Raw genomic sequence first — 19656 nt, 5'->3', positions numbered from 1 at the left:
CCCCCTACCTCCACATATGAACTAAGTCTGTTTTGTGATGGTTCAACATGCTATATCAAGCTTCATATTAATAAAAATTGATGAGGTCACATAACCATCCTGGAGGGTCTTTGATTTGGCATGTCATCATATATAAATCTTCTCTCTGATATGAATACATAGACATGTCTGTGCAATTACAAAGAAAACCAAACATGCCAAGCCTTGTAAAATCATTTTGTCATATTCCAATTATATTCCTTAGAATAAGCCTGAACTTACTAGGCAGTTCACTACACTTACATCAGATATATAAAATACTAAAGCCAAACAAAGCAAGTTCCTATGGACACCAAAATATTGCATGTAATTTTAGAGATTTCACCATACCATTATTCTGCACAAGAAAATAGCTAGCCTAGGGAGAAATATAATTCACAAAACACTAACAACCGTAAACTCTGTAGAATTGACCACTGGGCTTGTTTCTTACATGCTGCCTTCATAACGATTAGTTTATAGTGACAGTGAAGCTGATATAATCTCAAGTGCTTACTTTACTTATTACGCACATGGATAAGCAAGTCAACAGCTTGATTCAATTCCATGCTTTCACTAGAGGGATCTAAGTACAATTCATTCAACCTATATAAATGCTTCTATATTCAGATAAATTTATAAAGCTTTCTTGTATAAATGGAAAGGATACTTCTTGAAAACCTGTGTAGTAAATTGTACAGCTCTGATGCTGAAGCCTTTACAATTTAATATTTACTGTTCTTATGACAGTATAGCCCACTTATGGTAGTACTACACATTTTCTTGGGAAACAAGAATTCCCAAGCCAATGTTTGCTAATGAAACACAAAAGGTTGAGTGGGTCCATTTGTGGAGAGAATCAACAGAAAAGAGAGAGGTGTTCAACAATTTATGCTGACTCTCCTCCCAAAATACCTCCCCCAGCCATTCCCCACACCAGCAAAGTGACTGGAAGAATATTTTCAATGGCTAATCAACAGAGGATGAAAGAGTTATTAAGTGCTCTTCCACTCTGCTATTTAATATTATAAGCCTAAGGTGGGGCAAAACATTTTTTGGAATAAGTGCTAAATGGTGTAGTTAGCTTATCATTTTAACAGGAAAATTTTGTCAAGAAATACTTTCAGTTTACCATACACCATTATTTGAAGAAATTACTATGAAATAAAATTTACCTCCAGTTTTGGTATGTTCTGGTAACGCCAGGCTATTCTCATGGATTCCTGAGAATCTTGTTTGGACTTCACAGCTGTTGCTTCTTCTTCTATTTCATTTACAGCGGTATTCAGCAAAGGTGAGGGAAGTTCCTGAATGAAAAATAATAAATGTTTTAAATGAGCTGCTTTTATTAAACATTTAGAGAAATATTGTTAAAGAAGATTTAACAGCTCACAACAAACATTAATGATGGTATTGGCAACTCACTTCAAGGTACTAAAGGAACCAGTGGATGTACCATCAGAAATTCCAGAGAATGAATAAGGTGTCACAGGAATAGACACAGGTAAATCTTGCCCCAATTTTCACAAAAGAGGAGGGAGAATCCAGGAGACTACAGACTAGTCAGTCGCACTTCAATACCAGAGGAGTCAGTTTGTAAGCATCCTGATAACAATGCAGTGATTAGTAAGAAACAGCATGGATTTGTCAAGAATAAATCCTACTAGCTAGACTAATCTGATCTCTCTTTTTTATTGGGTTACTTAGTAGACTATGGGAAGCCTGTCAATATAATTTCTAATGATTTCAGCAAGCCATTTGACAATGTCCCCTTTTCTATTCAGTTTGGAAAGTAATTAAATGTGGGCCACATAATAATACCATCATGTAGATTTACAGCTGGTTGGAACACTATACTCAAAGAGTGCTCATTAATAGTTTTTAATCAAACTGCAAGGAAATTTTGAGAGGACTACCTTCGGGTTGGACCAGGTGCTCTTCAATATTTTCATCAGCGACTTAGATAAAGGGGTGGAGAGAACCTTTATCAGATTTGAAAAACACACAAAAACAGGAAGGGTAGCTAATACTTCAGGACTGAAATTCAAGATCTTGATAGGAAACTAGGCTGGAATTCAGTTGAGACAAATGTAAAGCTGCATTCAGGCAAATATAAAATGCACAAGAATAAGATGGGAGATACTTGGATTGGCAGTGGTATCCATGAAAAGGGTCTGTCAAGCTGAACATGAATCAACAGAGTGCTATGGTTAAAAAAAAACCAAAAAAAAAAAAAAACCTTAAGCAATTTTAGGCTGCATTAATTAGCCTATTATATATTTTAGAAATCAGTTTACCAGTTTGGTAGGTATTAGGCCAACTCTAAAAAAAATTGAACCAAGTTTTGATTGATCAAGTGGTAGATTTTTGTCTATGTTTGGATACAATTGGACGCCATTTTCAATCAAGATGGCATTCTCAAGCAATACCAGGCACAAGGCTGCTAGTAGAACCATAGTAACCAAAATCACAGGAAGTAATAATTCCATTTGATTCTGATCTCATATGTGTCCAGTTTGGGGTGCTGCACCTTGAAGATATATTATAGACAGGGGTTGGTCAAGTTGGCCCCTGCCAAGGGCGCAGGCTTGGGGGGGGCCACAAAAATCATGCCTCTCCACTCTGAGGAGGAAGGCAGACGGACAGACAGAGACAGACAGACAAGAAGAAGAGGAGGAGAAGGAGGAGCAAAGTAGACCTGACCCAACCATGATGACTGCAAAGGAAGTCACTGGTGGAGCAGGAAAGGTAACAAAAAACAAACTTTTTGAGTTTCTGGTTCATGGTCTCTCCTGGCTTTGGAGGCACCAATACATCTCCTTGCCAAGAGCACAAGAGTTGGATGGTGCCGATACAACTCCTTGCCAAGGGTACAAAGAAGCTTAGGTACGCCTGTGATAAGAGACAAAATGAAATGGGTTCAGGGGAGGACAACAAAGCCTGTCAGAGGTATGGAAAACAAGTCTTCTGTGGAAAGGTTGAAATAACTGGATATTCTTTGAATGCAGGGAAGATGAGAGCAGACATGCTAGCATTCTCAAGAACTAACACAAATAAGAGAACAAAGTTTTGTTCTCTGCTACCCCAGAGGGCAGGACTAGATCTATTCTGTTTAAGTTTTATTAGAGTAGGTTTCAGTTGAACATTAGGAAAAATGTTAAAATGTTAAGAGAAGTTTGACAAGGGAACCAATTACCTGGAAATGGGCTGTCCTCACTGGAGGTCTTCAAGCAGAGGCTAGAAAGTCATGTGCTGGGGGTGCTCTAGATATGGATTTTCTGCTTTCAGCAGGGACATGAACTAGCTGGCCTACAAAGCCCATTCCAATTCTAAAGCCATTTATCATTTATTTATAGTGACACTTAATTCCAGGGATGGTGAACTATGGGCACATGGGCTGGGGTTGGCCTCCCACAAGAATATTTTTTGCTCCTGCATTACATTAGAGACATTTGCAGTGGCAAAAGTAATCCAAACCACATGTAAGTCGCATGCCTTCTTCCCTGATTCTGAGAGAAAGAGAAAGGCAAGCATAGGACAGGAGCTAGATTACATTATGGAATGAACTGAACAAAAAGTTTAAAGGATCCTTTCCTAAAAACCCAGAAGCTTACCTTCTGGGTATAGTAAGGACAGAAGTCCTCCCAAAACAAGTGAGTCTATTGATGTATGCGACCACAGCTGTGCAGATTTTACTTGCACAAAAGTGGAGAACAGATGCGGGTCCAACAAAAGAGGAGTGGCATCTGTATGACTAACAGAATAAGAAACAGATAAAAAAACTTAATGAGGATTGGATGTTATATATAGAATATGTGAAAAATTATTATAATAAGACAGTCAATCTAGCAGGATGAGCATAATTCAGCAGCATAAGTTATAACATGTGATAAAGAGAGGAAAATTTAGAAGAACAAGAAGATGTGGATAGGTTGGAAATACAGTGGTGCCTCGCAAGACGAAATTAAACCGTTCTGCGAGTCTCTTCGTCTTGCGAAGCACGGCTATTAGCGGCTTAGCGGCTATTAACGGCTTAGCGGCTATTAACGGCTTAGCGGCTTTAAGAAAAAGGAAACAAACCCGCAAGAACTCGCAAGACGTTTCGTCTTATGAAGCAAGCCCATAGGGAAATTCGTCTTGCGGAACAACTCAAAAAATGGAAAACTCTTTCGTCTAGCGAGTTTTTCGTCTTGCGGGGCACCACTGTAGAGGAAACCAGGGAAGGAGTGGAAGGGAAATACATGAAAAGAAGTCCCCCCCCTTTACACACACACACACACACACACACACACACACACACACACACTGAATGCAACAGTTGTTGTACTAATGTTGATACACCAGTGAAGAACTGTAATAGAAAAGCAAATAAAAGCAACAACAACAATAATAATAAGATTACATTATGGAGGCTGCAGGGCAGCAAGTGTGGGTTTTTTCTTGACTTACTCCTGAAGCTTTACTCCTTAAGCTTTTCTCAGAAATGAGTATTGCCACAAGGCAGCAAAGGTTTAGGATCAGAGTTTTCCTTATCCTAGATGAGCTACCTTCCCAGGTTCACGAGCCCCTCATTTCCCTCTACAGCACATGACCACTGGACCCACTATTTGTCTTGTGCGCTCAATCCACCAGAGCCTGTCATCACATGCATGGGAGTCCCAGCAGTTCAAAGCCAATTACCGTATTAGGGGAAAGTGCTAAAAGCAGAGAAATGCCATACAATAAGAATCTGCCAGGAATAAACTATTGGGATCAACAAATGCATTTATTTGTTTGGATTTTCTCCTTTTACTTTTATTTCAAGCATGCCAAGGCATCAAAATTAAAGAACCCATTCATTCACAAACGACAAGACAATTGAATCCTGATCTAAAACTGAAAAATTGCCAATGATCCCATTTACCTGCTATCCTTTGACTCAAGTTAAACTCACCCTCAGACATATACAAACCTGTTACACAAAATGGGTTTATCATGCAAAAGGGACATGGGTGGTGTTGCAAAACACATCTCAACACAATATTCAAGTATGTAATAACTTACGCAGAGTTCTCTAATGTAGACATTTTACAGCTGAATGTACACACATTCCTATGTTGTGGAGCTATATAAATAAACATTTTAAATATTACGGTATCTTAATGCCTGTTGAATGTTATAATTTTATAACCTTGGGGAAGGTGGATCGATCTATCGATTTTGGTTTTTCTAAGTTCCTCATTTTTTTCAATGTGTTCTCTTTCCACATCACTTTGAGTTTCTTAAATCCCCACACAAAATCATATACATTTACGTACACATTTCTCCTACTATCACATTTTTGTACATCATTTTGTCTAATATAATTAAAAACATTTTTGCCAACAGTTCCCCCCATACGCATATTTGCACATTGTTTTCACTAATATTTCTGAGAAGTGTGAATTCCAAAAGATAACTGTGTTTCAGTTCACATACTGAAATAAATTTAAAATAAGTCTGAAGTAAGTTTGCATTTCTCTCTGATTCCTATCTTGGGGGAATTTAAAAAAGATAAAAGATGCATATGTGTTTTATAAATAAATACTAACACGTCAGAAAGGTTAGTACAAATGTAGCAATAAATGATTTGTGGTGGTGACTGTAACATTTGCATTTGCTTTTTAGACCAGTGACTGCAGTGGAAATGCAGATACCAACTTGACAGGACTGATTTATTTATTTATTTTTGGCCTAGTTACATAGGCATTCTACCAATTGGGAGCTAACTTGCTAATCAGCTGTAAAGATTGCAAGGATATTGCAGCTGACCAAGTGTTGTAGTAATAGACATCTCAGTCTGTTATGTGCATGAGATAATGTGTTGAATGTTTTTTGAATACTAGGGCCTACCTAATGGATCTGGCATCCTATTTCTATGGCATGAGTTGCCAGAGTGCAATTAGCATGCTAGAGTGTACCTTTGCAAGACACCCAATCTCAATTTTGATGCAGTGACCCAGAAGCAGAGGGGGATCACGACTCAGAATACCAAACATAGGCTAAATGAGAGCTGGTGTGGAGCAACAGCTAAGAAACTGAGCTGCAAATAAGAAAGTTCCTAGTTCAAATCTAGCCTCTGCCACTTAGTCCCGCATCTGCAATACAGGGAGAATATTGATCTAGCTTAAAGAAATACTAAGGATTATAACAAAATAAATCTGAAATGCTTTGAATGCTCTGAAGTGGCATATCATGTTTAAAACAATCATTATTTTTAAAAAGTTTACTCTCTGAATATATATGTTAGTCAGAATAGTAGTAAGACACTCCGTTAATATTCCAATAGTCTGGCTTAAAGATACTTTATTAAGTGTTGTGTCTCTATAAATCAAATTGACTTAATTGTCAAGGAACAGTGTACACTCCTTGCTTACCTTTGTTGAGATTTTTGATCATTAGGACAACAGTGAGTAAGCAAATTATGTCCCCTTCTTGCTATCCACTGCCATCTGTTAGACAAATCTAAAAGAACTTCTTTCTGCTACATCAACTACTGACATTCCTCTCCCTGTAGCCTGTACAGCAGCCTTCCCCAACCTGCTGCCCTCCAAACGTTTCAGACTCCAACTTCCAATAACCCAAACCAGAACTACCTCTCTAAGGGCAGCTGAGTGATCCAATTTCCTTCTTTCTACAATAAAGTTACCAGATTTTTTCCAATGAATCCAGGGAGACTTTTCAACCCCCTACTAAATAGATGGATTTTGTCAGGGGACTGATTTGTAAATCCGGGGACTGTCCCCGGGAAACAGGGATGTCTGGTAACCTTATTCTACAGTAAGACAAACTATAGGAATTCAAAAGTCAATTTATAAAAATAAAGTTAAATCGTTTTCTTACCAGGTTCTATTATAAGCCTACAGAATAATCTCCCAACAATAGTTCACATTAAGCAAGTTAGTTTTTTTAAAAAACAGAAATTGGTATTGTAGGTTGCCATCCTAGAAGTTTCTTCCCTCGTTTCAAACTGAATTTGTAATTATCTGTAAGAGTCTTGGAACAGATCCAAGGTTTAAATATAGAATTCATGATTCCCACTCTTCAAGCAGACTTGAGTACAATAAGAATTATAATCAAGAGGCATGAGATGTGCTCAAGGAAGTGATTCTACTGAAGTTCACTCACCATTTATCTCATTAGAACAAATCGTAACATTGTTACTAAGATAAGTTACAGAAGTTGAGCTAGAGTTCTTCCTAATTAAGGGACAGGAGATTCAACAAAAGACAAATGGCAGTGTGAGAAGTAGATGTGGGTAAAAATGCTTTGAATAGTATGATCGAGTGCCTGCCCAAAAGCAGATCAACCCTCTTCCAAGGCTGCCATTTGCAGACCCGCAGTTAATATAATTAAAGGGCTGTATGCAACACAGTTGTCCCATTCACACAAGGTCTTCCACTTGCACAATGGAACTTCCCCTCCCCCTTCTCCACTGTGTGCCTCCCCATCTGTTTTGGGTTTCCCCAAACCCTCTGGAGTGGACTTGAAGGGGTGTGGGGAGAAAAGAGGGAAGGGGTCTATTGCACAAGTTCTATTGCACAAGTGGAAGTCTTTGCACAAATGGGATGATTTTGTTGGCTACAGCCCATTTTGTTCGGATTGATTTTTCATCATCATATTTACAGAAAACAAACACAGGTGATTACCGGTACATTTTTTATGTTGTCTTTTCCATGGTCTCAGAAATGTATCTAATCTCATGAAGGCTAAAATGTAGCTAGATATATATTTAGTGAACAGCTAGATCAATAACCAATAAATAATTAAATAACATTATAAGGCCTTTTAAATGTGTTTGCGGCAGTGGGGTTACTGATTTGCTGCCAGTCAGTAGAGACAACAACCTAGATGCACCAATATTCTGACTCAGCATAAGGAAGCTTCCTGTGTCCTTGGCAGATATATATTTGCACCCAAGACTCAAGCTATGTGCAGAGAATCCAATACTGACTTTTAAGTAAAATTTGCCTCACAAAAATTACCCTTCCATGAGAAGAAAATGCATTGAGAAGCGGGGGCGGGGGGGTAACAGAGTTGTGCTCACTAGCTTTGCCCTCTGCCTTGTCATTCTTATTACCCTCAGTTCATGGAGGTGACTGTGTGTAGTGGGGAGCCTTCTCATGTAACTGTGGTGGTTCCATGAACATATTTTGCCTGTTTTTTGTTTTTTTGTCTCTGTTGCCCCCCTTGTTTTCTTTACATGGAATGGTAACATCTGAAAAGGACCAGTGACTTTATTTATCATGTTTATCCATCAAATTTCTACCTAAAATCTTCATAGCGATATAGACAAATATAAATGCTATATTAGCGCTAACCAACAGTAGGAAAAAACGTTTTTAAAGACCCATTTTGTAAGCTCTTGGGTGAATAAAAAATGATTCTCTACATTCAGATTCCTACATTACACTAGCCTGACAAACTTCCCTGGGCAATTAACTCCAAAGCCATGACGACACCACAGAGAAGACCCCAATTTGAGTCCCCCAAAGTTTTATTGCATGCACTGACATGACCCAGAGCAAAGAAAGTCTTTGAAAAATGTTTGCTGGTCTTTGCTGACCAGAAAAATGAATTACTAGAAGGCAAGATGGTTTTAGAATAGGGAAATAATAAGGAAAGAAGATGCTTTTAAAACCAATCTTTGGGGTAATTTATGGGAAGCTTTTTCTGAGAGGAAACTCCATTAGCACAGTGAAGCTTACTTTTGAATAAACAAGTATAAAACAGAATGATAGAATGACACTAATCTGGAAGTAAAAATATAATTGATTTTTTTAATCTCAGCATCTATAAGCAAAGTTGTTTTTATTATTTGGTTAAGCTAATTGTAATATAACTCATTGTTTCAAATATTAAAATAAGCTACTTAAATTTTTTTCAAGGCAAATGTTATGTAAATGTTTTTGCAGCTATAATCCAATTTAAATTACTTTCCCAGGTGTTGTATTCAATAAAACTGCCGTCCGTTTTCTCTGTAACACCTGCAACACTTTAATTGACATAAAGATAACGGTATGCTATATACAAAAACAATTCAGTGCAGCCATAGGCCATTGTTCTGGAAGAGATTATCATTAGTATAAATCCCATGTAAGCAGTCACTTAACTCACTAAGCTTCTCATTGTTTTATATTCTGCCTCTTACAATGAGGGGCACACCTGCTGCTGCAATGACTGCCTCACACTGTAGCAGAGGTGACCAAATGTCCTAGGCTGCACATTAAAATCTTGTGGCTGAGAGCCAGAAGAAACACTTTAATGTGGTCTCTCCTTAAACAGCGTTCTCCCCCTTGTTTTTACCAGTAGCACTTTTTAAGAATTCCCAAATGTTTTTCTTGTTACAACACGGAAACAATGCAGATCATTATTTGATCTGTGCTGCAGACATATGAGAAAGCAAGTATGCGGTTGCCTCACAGGGTGATGTTTGAGGAACATACAATTGAGGTATGTCCATTAAATGACTTCCTCCAAATATTTTGCAAATACTTAAGACACCCCCAATCCCAAATCGTGTGTGTAATAGAGGTATGCCAGAGTCTATAAATGCAAATTAATGCAGTCAACAATGTATGACTATAGCATCCCAGTGTCACTAGCCTGATGATGGTGAAGGAGCAGAGAAAGAAAATGTAAATTACAGTCCTCATCAGAAATAAACTGTTGATGCTAATAAGTAAATATGCCTAATTTGAAACAAAATTGTGAAGTTGCAATTAAAAACATGTAATCTGTACACATTAAAAATAGCTCCTCTAAGATATATGTCAGTTTAGCATAGTGGCTATGGAGTATCAGATCAGAAACGGACAGTTTCATACTTAAAACTTCACTCAGCTATGTAGCTCACTGGTGCACTTGGGCCAATCCCCCTACTTCAAAATGGGGTCCTGGAGGGGACAATGTATATATACCACCCTGAGCAACTTGTAGGAAGTGTGGGGCTTCAGTGTAATAAATAAATGACTACTCACCGTACCTTGAATTCTGAAAGGATTTAAAAACAACAACAACCTAAATCTCTACATTGGGAAGGTAAAATGTTTGGACAAAATTTACAAAATGTTTCCCTCTTGTATCCGGAAAATTAACAAGTAACTTTAAGAGACTCTTTAAAGTATCTAATAGCTATTTAATGATAGGTAAATCTATTCAATTAGGTTGTTGTTATAAAAATGATTCACCGGTGCCGCCCCCCCACACAAGGATCCTCAGAGCTCAAGAGAGCCCTGATTCTCCCTCCTCCTCACTTACAACTGCATGTGTACAGACGTAAGCATGCTCTACCAGCGGTTCTCAACATCCCTAGATGTTGTTGGACTACAACTCCCAGCATCCCTGAGCTCTGGCCCTGCTAGCTAGGGGGTGATGGGAGTTGTAGTTCAACAACATCTGGGGACCCACAGGTTGAGAAAGGCTGTGACAGTCCAGAGGACTTGATGCCTCCCTCCTCTTCACTCCCAGGTTCATGTACACAGAAACAAATAATGCACTGGAATAGTGTAGGGGACAGGACGCCAGTACGTATTTTTCAAAACCACTGCAGTGTAAGCATGTCAGAGCTACTGGATGGGAGGTGTGGGGAAATCTGTTCTCCATACCAGCCCATCATACACCTGCAACCTGGCTCATCCCATGTGAGAGAAGGGAGAAACAGATTGTAACCTGCATGCAGGCACTGCACCTGCACTAGAAAGACCATCCCATTTGATTTTAATACTTTAAAAACCCTGATTTCCTCACATTAACTGGTTTTATGGGAGATATGTAAACAAAAGGAACAGGGGAAAGGGGAGGGAGAGGTAGTTTAATGTAGTTAAAATGATATGTGCTTTCACAGCTTCCCTTCACAGGAATGGTTTCTTCTCCAGTACAACTAAATATCTTGCTTTTCTACATCAGAATGCATCTTCCTCATATCTGTTAGGAATTTCTGTTCCTTATGTCAACTGCTACATTGTTCTGCCTACTTTGGCAGATGCACTAAACAAAATCAGGTTCTAATAGTTTGACCTCTCTCTCTTCTTCTGTTCTCTAGGGCATAATAAAACCCAAGCCACAGTCCTACAACAGTTAATGAAGCTTAACCTTACACCCTCTTAATTACCAATGCATTACACTAACTACAGGCATCATACTCTCTAAGCTATTTTACAATGCTGGAGAAGTACTACTGTGCTATTATTTAGCGACATAATTCATGCTGTATGTGAAATCCCTCTTAAATGAACTTCTTTGATCCTTTCATTTTTTAAAAAAATTGAATTTCAAATATTATCTATTATGTTCTAATAATCATTTGCAGTTTTGCTGCTGCTATGATTAAGAACACATTAAAAAGTGTATGAGTCTAAATTGATTCCTGTTTGAAGTTATATTTACATAGTAATTTTTCAAAGATACATAAATAAGTGTTGTTCCTTAAACTTAGGACATTGGAAAAAAGGCAATTAGGAAAGGAACTACTTCAAAGTATATTATGTATAGTAACAACAATTTTTTTTTTAAAAAAAGGAATATATTTTCCTGGACAAAGTCAAGCCCTATTTTTAATTAATATAAACAAGTGATTGTATAGTTAATTTCTTCAAATGAGACTTGATCCTACGCTTTTTTATTTATTTAAACCAACTGAAGCCAACAGAATCTAAATTCAAATCTTTGTATTAACTACAAAAATTCTAACAGCTAAATGATAAATGAGGAACAGTAGCTGGGTTCTGAACATGAAGATATCATTTTTTATTATTTCATTTCATTTCACTTTATGTTGCATACCAGATTTCTATATTGCTACACACAAGGTGGTTTACAAGCTGAAGAAACAACAAAATATGCAGCAAAGATCACACATTTTATAACAATCTGATCCAATACGAAAAGCATAATAAAAAAATGACTTCTAACTGACTTTGAGTAAGTGGTCTAAGTCCAATCTATTATTTTCTATGTTTAAACTACTAAAATTTTTAGTATATAATAAAATATATATGAAAGGACAACCCCGTTATTCTACTCTTTCACTATTCTCCTAGATAGATCAGGAGAATCTCAATGACACAGTATGAGTAAAATAGAATAAAGAGCATTAGCACAATAAGAACACCACACAGGGATTTATTCAGTGAAAAACCAAACACACCCATGTATGGATAATTTTTTTTAAAGGCTCTATATTCACAAATGTTCATTTTCAAAATGATGTTGGATATTTAAAGCACATATACATATAAATGTCCCTCCGAAATTTAAACCACTTGGGGGAAACGGTTTGACATTAAGGAATAGAAGGCTGAAGACAGATGGCATACTTTTGCATGCACATAAAATATCAGAAAGTGAGTTAAGGTTACCATCATATATACTCACAGCAAACTCAGGTGTTTGCCCAATACTCAGATTTTAACCTATTCATTCACTGTAGTCTAACTTTTATGGCATCCAAAATCCCTGTAACTCGAGATGGCCTCATTCTTCTTTACAAAGGTGGCTGGTCATGGACACTGCTTCTACAATGTCCATCTTTGTCAGAATATTAAAGAACTTCTTTGAAAATGCGCATTGTGCAGCACTATCCAGATTTAAAATGTGCTAAGCTACAATAACCATATTTATGAATAATGTGGGGATGATTTACTCTCTAGTGCTAGAAGGGTTGCACAAAGTGATCTGAACTATATACAGTGGTACCTCGGGTTACATACGCTTCAGGTTACATACACTTCAGGTTACACACTCTGCTAACTGAGAAATAGTGCTTCAGGTTAAGAACTTTGCTTCAGGATAAGAACAGAAATCAGGCTCCGGCGGCGCGGCGGCAGCAGGAGGCCCCATTAGCTAAAGTGGTGCTTCAGGTTAAGAACAGTTTCAGGTTAAGTATGGACCTCCGGAACGAATTAAGTACTTAACCCGAGGTACCACTGTATAGGCTCTGTAGCTCTTTTTTCAGGGGGGGGGGAGGCAAGAAGAAAATGTTCATTTTAGTTGATAATATAAGTTTGATTGGTAATAGCAGAACTTGCTTCATTCCTTGCATGCTTTCAAAATGTTACATAACTGAATCTGATAAACTCTGGCTACCATAAAAGTTAGACTACAGTGGATGAATAGGAAAACCCTGAGCATTAGTTAAACACACATAAGTCAAGTCTGTCTGCTCTTCCAGAAAATGCTTACCAAATTAGGGTTGCCATACATCTGGACTTTTCCAGACATATTCCTGGAATACTGCAGTCGGCAGCAGTGTCCGTGCGGAAATAGGAAAAATCCAGACGCATCGCAGGCCACGTTGGCAGTGCCGTTTTTGCATTTATTTCTTTTTGAATTTTTTTGCCCAAAAAAGCTTAACAACTTTTCTGTCTGGATTTTCACTGTTTGAAATATGGCAACCCTATAAATGCTTTAAGTTTTAAAAATGAGGACCCATGCAGAGGTAATGCTTCTGAGGATTAGAGGAATTGGGAATAGGATGCAGGGCCACACTTTCTTTCCCTCCTCTTTCACACACCAATTCTCACTACCTTCAACTAGCTGCTTTGTCTGTCTGCTGTTAAAACTAAGGATATTACCAAGCTTCCATTTGGAAGCATTATTGGTAGCATCTCCAGAATGTAAAACAACAACACCTTAAACAATTCTTCCTTACAATTATATCAATTGTAAGTAAATGCTTTCCATAGCTTGCAGAAAACTAGAGGTGGAAATAACAATCACAACATTATCAAATTCAGGAAACTAAAACAAAACAAAACAACATTTTGCTTCAGTCACCTCAAATCCTTAATTATACAAGCATTCTAGTTAAAATAATAATAATTAAAGACTGTTAACATGATTTTAAACCACTATGATAGTCATTCAGCACAGAGGTTTAACAGATTATAATATTTCTGAAAGAGTATTTTAAATAGTGTGGGGAAAACCAATGGTAGCTAATACAACAGCATTCAAAATTATAAAGGCCCACACCGGTTAAGAGTTATAAAAATGGACCACATTAAGTCTGTACTGTACTGTACTGTACTGTACTGTACTGTACTGGTTTCCTGTACTCCCCCTCAGCTGCTCTTCCATGCACAAGGGGACTGAAAGCTTTAATTTTTAAATAAACTAGACTTTACAATTACATTCATAGTTGGGAAACTCTTGTGTCTTTCAATGGTGGTTGGTTCAAACAAATGAGGATTAGAACCACTGTTTGATCCTGGATTGTTTACATTAAACATTGTTAGAATAAATAATAGTTTTCCAAGTTTCGATGTAACCGGAAATGGTGGTTAGTTCAGAGTTTCACTGCTTTCAGTCTCCTTCACACATGCACTAAGTAGAAGAGGGTACTGTTTATTTGTGCAGTTTGTTCACAAAACACTAAAGCATAGCTTGTTATATCTGAACTGGGCCAAAGTTTGATCTAGGCAAATGAAAGAAAGGAAAATAAAACCATGGATTTGAAGGAGCTGAAAAAAGGGGAAGGCGACTTAAAATGGATTTTGATTAATAAGCTAAAATGAATGAAAAATATCTCTTCCATGGCCACTAAGACCTGGTGACTAATGCCTGGGACCAGGAGTCAGATTCATTTTCACAGGATGACAGAGATGAGGACTCTAAAACTGAAGGCGAAGGACATGCAGGACCAGCCCCAGAAGTGCTGCTATCAGATGAACCTGTGGAGCCAGTGCCCACCCCCAAGATTGTGGTATTACTTGTCAAGGGGGGGATCACTTTCCTGAGGCCTCCCTCCAAGTCTACTCAAAAGAGGTCCTTCTGAATTCACTGGGGGGTTACTCCTAGGTAAGTGGAATAATGATTGCAGTCTTAGTGAAATTCTTGGCTGGAGATGCATTCTCACTGGAAGACAGGCTAGGCTGATAGCATTTGGCTACGAACACTAAATGAGCTTCATGGCTGAGCAGAGGTTAAAGGGTAAAGGACCCCTGACAGTTAAGTCCAGTCACGAACGACTCTGGGGTTATGGCGCTCATCTCACTTTACTGGCGGAGGGAGCCGACGTTTGTGTGCAGACAGTTTCCAGGTCATGTGGCCAGTATGACTAAGCCGCTTCTGGTGAAACCAGAGCAGCGCACAGAAACACTGTTTACCTTCCCATCCGAGCGGTACCCATTTATCTACTTGCACTTTGACGTGCTTTTGAACTGCTAGGTTGGCAGGAGCTGGGACCAAGTAACGGGAGCTCACCCCGTCACGGGGATGCGAACCACTGACCTTCCGATTGGCAAGACCTAGGCTCAGTGGTTTAAACCACAGCGCCACTGGCATCCTTCTGAGCAGAGGTTAAATGGACCCAAAAACCAATGAAACCAACAACACTGAAGCACACTGCTAATCTTCACTTGTTAGAATGAAAATGAGACCCACTTACAACTCATCACATGTATCTTCCTAAGCACACTTTCTGGATTCTACAAAATACTGAAGAATAATTCTGCATGACACTGTAATCAGGTCACATAAAGATTTGGTTTAGTTTTTACTTTATAATTTATTATGTTCTAGTATGCAGCAGTACAGCTGTCTGTTAGAAAGATGAAGTGACTGAAGAGAAATGTTTTAAATATCCTGTTTAAAACCCCCTGTATATTGTTCTATAGGATTTTTACAGGGGTGTAATTTTTCAACAATGTTACATCTTAATGCTGACTTCCTGAAGAAGCTTTGACTACAATAGGCATGAATGTGTTTTCAAAGGATGATGGATAAATTGCTGGGTGGTAATATAATATATCTTAGGCAGCTGATGGGGCTTTTTTATGTTCTACGTGTCTTTTAGTTACACAGTTTTAACATAATTATGGTCTATAAAACCATCTCTTCCCTCTCCTAGAACCAGCAATATTTGTCTTGGTTATAGGATCAAGAAACTCCCAATCACATATCATAAAATTAAAACAGGTCAATTCAAAAATTTCTACAGTGAATCATATGTATAAATTGTCTTAGCTTGTTGTTAGTCACCCATATACTGGATTAGTTGCAAACTGATGATATGCTGTTAAGGAGCAATGGTTTATTGGGATGGAGTGACAGTAAGTAACATTGGAACATTTCCAAACCTACTGTCTAATAAAACCCAGATTATTGAGATAAGGGTAGATCAAACCAAAAGCCCATCTCATTCTTTTCTTATAGTGGGAAGCCAGATGCCTATGGGAAGTCCATATGCAGGTTATGAGCACAACACAGCTCTCCTGACTGTGTTTCCCAGCAACTTGTATTTGGAGACTTAAAACCTCTGATACCACCAGCTTGACCACAGCCATGGAAAAAGTTATCTTCTGTGAAATATCATAGCATAACAGATGAAATCAACCCTTAATGTGCTCAATGAATGTCTGATACACATGTCACTGTAAACAGAAATTCCAGTAAACCTTTCCCTCTTTTGTTCATGTTTAAGAGTATTAATTCAAGAAAAAAGCCTAATGAAGACACAAAAGTGAAGGTGAATTTACATTTCATAACAGATATTCAACAAAACATTTCCCTCTCAACAGGGCCACCCTACAATTAGGCAGAGAGATGTAGGAGCCTCAGGCCATAGATGTGAGGGTGGAAGGAATGGGAATGAGAATGAAGTGTTGTAGGTCAGAGCTGTGTCTGCTATGAAGTCTGCCATACACTCCATGCGTTAGTCTGCTGTCCTTAGGTGTAGTAGAGCACAGTGACCCATTATCAGCGTTTAAGTATGATTCAGCTGCCAGTCTGATCATCTTCTGTATGTTGAATCTACTGTCCTCCCAGTTGAACGACGTGGCCCAGGGAGAGAGGGAAAAATAGTGGAAGTGAACAGCTGGCTTCGCAAATGGTGTAAACAGGAACGGTTTGGATTCTTAGATCACGGACTGCAGTTTCTTGAAGATGGACTTCTGGCAAGCGATGGGCTGCACCTCACAACGGTTGGGAGGAATGTTTTTGCCAAAAATCTCAGAAACCTCATCAGGAGGGCTTTAAACTGACTAATGTGGGGGAGGGAGACAGTGCTCCTGAAGGTAGGAGTCTATCAATTGATGAAGATGATCATCCAAATGTCATAGACCAAATGAAGCAAACAGCACGCAGACCTAGTGGTGGGAGGAAAAAATCCTTAAATAAGAGACATGGGGGAATGATTAATGGACTTCAATGTCTGTACACTAATGCGCAAAGCATGGGAAATAAACAAGATGAGCTTGAGCTCTTGGTACAGCAAACCAAATATGACATAATAGGCATCACTGAAACCTGGTGGGATAAGTCCCACGATTGGAATGCAAAAGGAAGGGAGATAGTAGTAATGGGGGACTTCAATTACCCGGATATTTGTTGGATGTCAAACTCAGCCAAGAGCATAAGGTCAAACAGATTCCTCACTGGCCTTGCAGACAATTTCATTGTCCAGAAAGTGGGAGAAGCAACAAGAGGAACAGCCATTTTAGATCTGGTCCTAACCAATGTTGATGACCTGGTTAGTGGGGTAGAAGTGGAAGGATCATTAGGCGCGGGTGATCATGCTCTTCTGAAGTTTTACTATATAGCGGAAAGGAGCAGCCAAGCATACTAGGACTCAATTTCTTGACTTTAAGAAAGCCGACTTCATAAAACTTAGGGAAGTGCTGGGTGAGATCCCATGGACAGTAATACTAAAAGGAAAGGGAGTTCATGATGGCTGGGAGTTTGTTAAGAGGGAGATAGTAAAAGCACAACTTCAGGCAATACCAATGAGACGCAAACATGGAAGGTGCCTAAAGAAGCCAGGGTGGCTATCTAAAGAACTTTTAACTGAGTTAAGATTAAAAAAGGATGTGTACAAAAAATGGAAAAGGGGGGAAACCACCAAAGAGGAATTCAAACAAATAGCCAGCACATGTAGACACAAAGTCAGAAAAGCTAAAGCACAGAATGAACTCAGGCTTGCTAGAGAGGTTAAAAGCAACAAAAAAGGCTTTTATGGGTAGGTCCGTAGCAAAAGGAAGAACAAAGAAACAGTGGGGTCACTCAGAGGAGAAGATGGTGAAATGCAAACAGGGGACACAGAAAAGGCTGAATTCCTTAATGCCTTCTTTGCCTCAGTCTTCTCCGATAAAGAAAACAATGCCCAACCTGAAGAATTTGGAGCAAATGATTCAGCAGAGGAAACACAGCCCAGAATAACTAAGGAGATAGTACAAGAATACTTGGCTAGTTTAGATGTATTCAAGTCTCCAGGGCCAGATGAACTGCATCCAAGAGTATTAAAAGAATATGCAGATGTGATCTCAGAACCACTGGCAGTCATCTTTGAGAATTCCTGGAGAACAGGCGAAGTCCCGGCAGACTGGAGGAGGGCAAATGTTGTCCCTATTTTCAAAAAGGGGAAAAGAGAGGACCCAAATAATTATCGCCCAGTCAGTCTGACATCAATACCAGGGAAAATTCTGGAGCAGATCATTAAGCAAACAGTCTGTGAGCACCTAGAAAGGAATGCTGTGATCACCAATAGTCAGCATGGATTTCTGAAAAATAAGTCATGTCAGACTAACCTGATCTCGTTTTTTGACAGAATTACAAGCCTGGTAGATGAAGGGAACTCAGTGGATATAGCCTACCTTGATTTCAGCAAGGCATTCGACAAGGTCCCCATGATATTCTTGTAAAGAAGCTGGTAAAATGCGGTCTTGACTATGCTACCACTCAGTGGATTTGTAACTGGCTGACTGACCGAACCCAAAGGGTGCTCATCAATGGTTCCTCTTCATCCTGGAGGAGAGTGACTAGTGGGGTGCCACAGGGTTCTGTCTTGGGCCCGGTCTTATTCAACATCTTTATCAACGACTTGGATGATGGACTCAAGGGCATCCTGATCAAATTTGCAGATGACACCAAACTGGGAGGGGTGGCTAACACCCCAGAGGACAGGATCACACTTCAAAACGACCTTGACAAATTAGAGAACTGGGCCAAAACAAACAAGATGAACTTTAACAGGGAGAAATGTAAAGTATTGCACTTGGGCAAAAAAAATGAGAGGCACAAATACAAGATGGGGGACACCTGGCTTGAGAGCAGTACATGTGAAAAGGATCTAGGAGTCTTGGTTGACCACAAACTTGACATGAGCCAACAGTGTGACGCGGCAGCTAAAAAAGCCAATGCAATTCTGGGCTGCATCAATAGGAGTATAGCATCTAGATCAAGGGAAGTAATAGTGCCACTGTATTCTGCTCTGGTCAGACCTCACCTGGAGTACTGTGTCCAGTTCTAGGCACCACAGTTCAAGAAGGACACTGACAAACTGGAACGTGCCCAGAGGAGGGCAACCAAAATGGTCAAAGGCCTGGAAACGATGCCTTATGAGGAACGGCTAAGGGAGCTGGGCATGTTTAGCCTGGAGAAGAGGAGGTTAAGGGGTGATATGATAGCCATGTTCAAATATATAAAAGGATGTCATATAGAGGAGGGAGAAAGGTTGTTTTCTGCTGCTCCAGAGAAGCGGACACGGAGCAATGGATCCAAACTACAAGAAAGAAGATTCCACCTAAACATTAGGAAGAATTTCCTGACAGTAAGAGCTGTTCGACAGTGGAATCTGCTGCCAAGGAGTGTGGTGGAGTCTCCTTCTTTGGAGGTCTTTAAGCA

At 39.1% G+C, this 19656-nt stretch overlaps 1 protein-coding gene across 4 annotated transcripts in view; it reads right to left on the bottom strand.

The window, feature by feature from the left end:
- The window catches only part of ELP4 (elongator acetyltransferase complex subunit 4), a 161341-nt gene that overhangs the window by 123764 nt on the left and 17921 nt on the right, over positions 1–19656 (bottom strand). For all 4 annotated transcript variants that reach the window (XM_081165692.1, XM_081165693.1, XM_081165694.1 and 1 more), the window contains exon 4: positions 1194–1325. In XM_081165692.1, the coding sequence (XP_081021818.1) occupies positions 1194–1325 (132 nt within the window). The remainder of the gene's footprint in view (positions 1–1193; positions 1326–19656) is intronic.

This window comes from Podarcis bocagei, assembly GCF_964188305.1.
Source record: "Podarcis bocagei genome assembly, chromosome: 1".
Lineage (NCBI taxonomy): Eukaryota > Metazoa > Chordata > Lepidosauria > Squamata > Lacertidae > Podarcis > Podarcis bocagei.
The sequence above is the reverse complement of the archived record's forward strand: the minus strand, read 5'-3'. Positions and strand labels throughout refer to the sequence as shown.